This window comes from Austrofundulus limnaeus, unplaced genomic scaffold (genome assembly GCF_001266775.1).
Source record: "Austrofundulus limnaeus strain Quisiro unplaced genomic scaffold, Austrofundulus_limnaeus-1.0 Scaffold2311, whole genome shotgun sequence".
NCBI classification, from domain to species: Eukaryota; Metazoa; Chordata; class Actinopteri; order Cyprinodontiformes; family Rivulidae; genus Austrofundulus; species Austrofundulus limnaeus.
In genome coordinates, this window is record NW_013954713.1 from 19,024 (window position 1) to 22,837 (window position 3,814).

Below are 3,814 nucleotides of genomic sequence, written 5' to 3' on the forward strand. Positions count from 1 at the left end.
CAAACACCTGACAGATAAAACACCTGACAGATGAAACACCTGGCAGATAACAGATAAAACACCTGACAAATAACAGATAAACACCTGACAGATAAAACACCTGAAATATAAAACACCTGACAGATAACAGATAAACACCTGACAGATAAAACACCTGACAGATGAAACACCTGACAGACAACAGATAAACACCTGACAGATAAAACACCTGACATATAAAACACCTGACAAATAAAACACCTGACAGATAACAGATAAACACCTGACAGATAAAACACCTGGCAGATAACAGATAAACACCTGGCAGATAACAGATAAACACCTGATAGATAAAACACCTGACAAACACCTGATAGATGAAACACCTGGCAGATAACAGATAAAACACCTGACAGATAACAGATAAAACACCATAAAACGCCTGAAAGATAAAACACCTGACAGATAACAGATAATCACCTGACAGATAAAACACCTGACAGATTAAACACCTGGCAGATAACAGATAAAACACCTGACAGATAAACACCTGACAGATGAAACACCTGACAGATAACAGATAATCACCTGACAGATAAAACACCTGACAGATTAAACACCTGGCAGATAACAGATAAAACACCTGACAGATAAACACCTGACAGATGAAACACCTGACAGATAACAGATAATCACCTGACAGATAAAACACCTGACAGATTAAACACCTGGCAGATAACAGATAAAACACCTGACAGATAAACACCTGACAGATGAAACACCTGACAGATAACAGATAATCACCTGACAGATAAAACACCTGACAGATTAAACACCTGGCAGATAACAGATAAAACACCTGACAGATAAACACCTGACAGATGAAACACCTGACAGATAACAGATAATCACCTGACAGATAAAACACCTGACAGATTAAACACCTGGCAGATAACAGATAAAACACCTGACAGATAAACACCTGACAGATGAAACACCTGACAGATAACAGATAATCACCTGACAGATAAAACACCTGACAGATTAAACACCTGGCAGATAACAGATAAAACACCTGACAGATAAACACCTGACAGATGAAACACCTGACAGATAACAGATNGTGAGACTGAGACCAGCACCAGAGACAGGTAAGACTGAGACCAGAACAAGAACCAGGTGAGACTGAGACCAGCACCAGAGACAGGTAAGACTGAGACCAGAACAAGAACCAGGTGAGACTGAGTCCAGAAAAAGAACCAGGTGAGACTGAGAGCAGAACATGAGACAGGTGAGACTGAGACCTGAAAAAGAACCAGGTGAGACTGAGAGCAGAACATGAGACAGGTGAGACTGAGACCTGAAAAAGAACCAGGTGAGACTGAGACCAGAACAAAAACCAGGTGAGACTGAGACCGGAACAAGAGTCAGGTGAGACTGAGACCAGTACCAGAGACAGGTGAGACTGAGACCAGAACAATAACCATGTGAGACTGAGACCGGAACAAGAGTCAGGTGAGACTGAGACCAGTACCAGAGACAGGTAAGACTGAGACCAGAACAATAACCAGGTGAGACTGAGACCCGTACTAGACACAGGTGAGACCAAGACCTGAACAAAAGCCAGGTCAGTCACAGGCCTGGTTTAGTTCTGACCCAGAGACTAAGACCAGAACTGTAACTRACTGAGCCTCAGACTTGTAAAGCTGAGCCTAGGTTCTGTTCTTCTGAGTGTAGATCACAGATCTGTGTGAGGGGGTCATCAGGGTCCACGCCCCCCTAAACACCAAGTTCTCCATGGCGATCCAACTGGACGAACGGACGACAGCCAAAGATGTCACAAGTCGTTTTGAGTCAGAGTCCAGGTAAGACATACACCTGTCGGTCCAGGTGAGGTTCTGTTCCTGAGACCTGACCCCTATCWTGTCTGCCCATAGCCCTGCAGCCCAACGTCTGTATGAAGTCGGAGGAAACATCTGTGAGTCTCCCATGACATCATCAATAAACACCTGGATGTTAGAATACTTGACAACCTGTCTGTCTCTACTTGTCTGTCTTAGATGAGCGCCGCCTCCACCCAGACTGCAATCTGCTGGATGTGTACAGAGTCAATCCTCACTGTGATTGGCTGATCAAACCCTGATGAGCAGATCCAATCTTCTCTGTGATTGGCTGACAAGTACCTGTGGAACACTTCTGATCTAACTGATAATCAATAATCGATTTGTTTACAGTTGAAAAAACAATAAAAACATTCAGATTCTGCAGTGTGTCCTCAGCCAGTCAACAAAACACAAAACACACACAGAAAACACACCTGATAGATAAACACCTAACAGATAAATATCTGACAGATGAAACACCTGACAGATAAAACACCTGATAAATAAACACCTGACAAATGAAACACCTGACGATTAAAACACCTGACAGATGAAACACCTGTCAGATAACAGATAAAACACCTGACAAATAAACACCTGACAGATAACAGATAAAACACCTGACAGATAAACACGTGACAGATAAACACCTGACAGATAACAGATAAACACCTGACAGATTAAACACCTGATAAATAAACACCTGACAAATGAAACACCTGACGATTAAAACACCTGACAGATGAAACACCTGGCAGATAACAGATAAAACACCTGACAGATGAAACACCTGGCAGATAACAGATAAAACACCTGACAGATGAAACACCTGTCAGATAACAGATAAAACACCTGACAGATGAAACACCTGGCAGATAACAGATAAAACACCTGACAGATGAAACACCTGTCAGATAACAGATAAAACACCTGACAGATGAAACACCTGGCAGATAACAGATAAAACACCTGACAGATGAAACACCTGTCAGATAACAGATAAAACACCTGACAGATGAAACACCTGGCAGATAACAGATAAAACACCTGACAGATGAAACACCTGTCAGATAACAGATAAAACACCTNAAGACTGAGACCAGAACAAAAACCAGGTGAGACTGAGACCAGCACCAGAGACAGGTAAGACTGAGACCAGAACAAAAACCAGGTGAGACTGAGACCAGCACCAGAGACAGGTAAGACTGAGACCAGAACAAAAACCAGGTGAGACTGAGACCAGCACAAGAACCAGGTGAGACTGAGACCCGAACAAGAACCAGGTGAGACTGAGAGCAGAACATGAGACAGGTGAGACTGAGATCAGAACAAGAACCAGGTGAGACTGAGACCCGAACAAGAACCAGGTGAGACTGAGACCAGAACCAGAGACAGGTGAGACTGAGATCAGAACAAGAGACAGGTGAGACTGAGAGCAGAACAAGAACCAGGTGAGACTGAGACCAGAACATGAGACAGGTGAGACTGAGACCAGAACCAGAGACAGGTGAGACTGAGAGCAGAACAAGAACCAGGTGAGACTGAGACCAGAACATGAGACAGGTGAGACTGAGACCAGAACATGAGACAGGTGAGACTGAGAGCAGAACATGAGACAGGTGAGACTGAGACCAGAACAATAACCAGGTGAGACTGAGACCAGGACAAGAACCAGGTGAGACTGAGACCAGAACAAGAACAATGTGAGACTGAGACCCGAACAAGAACCAGGTGAGACTGAGACCAGAACATGAGACAGGTGAGACTGAGAGCAGAAAATGAGACAGGTGAGACTGAGACCAGGACAAGAACCAGGTGAGACTGAGACCAGAACAAGAACAAGGTGAGACTGAGACCCGAACAAGAACCAGGTGAGACTGAGACCAGAACAAGAACCAGGTGAGACTGAGACCAGAACAAGAACCAGGTGAGACTGAGACCAGAACAAGAAC

The 3,814-nt window shown here is 43.9% G+C and overlaps 2 protein-coding genes across 3 annotated transcripts in view; one reads left to right on the plus strand and one right to left on the minus strand.

Moving 5' to 3' along the window:
* The window catches only part of arhgap28 (Rho GTPase activating protein 28), a gene marked incomplete in the record, with an annotated part of 12,049 nt that extends 9,806 nt beyond the window's left edge, over window positions 1–2,243 (plus strand). The window contains 3 exon segments of the mRNA XM_013999494.1: window positions 1,717–1,844; window positions 1,917–1,957; window positions 2,040–2,243. Of these exon segments, the coding sequence (XP_013854948.1) occupies window positions 1,717–1,844; window positions 1,917–1,957; window positions 2,040–2,122 (252 nt within the window).
* Window positions 2,244–2,571: 328 nt separating this feature from the next.
* Window positions 2,572–3,814, minus strand: part of LOC106510776 (uncharacterized) — an 8,932-nt gene continuing 7,689 nt past the window's right edge. For both annotated transcript variants that reach the window (XM_013999497.1, XM_013999496.1), the window contains exons 4-5: window positions 2,871–2,948; window positions 2,572–2,597 (exon numbers count right to left, since the gene is read on the minus strand). In XM_013999497.1, coding sequence (XP_013854951.1) covers window positions 2,589–2,597; window positions 2,871–2,948 — 87 coding nt within the window. In that variant the 3' untranslated portion in view covers window positions 2,572–2,588. The remainder of the gene's footprint in view (window positions 2,598–2,870; window positions 2,949–3,814) is intronic.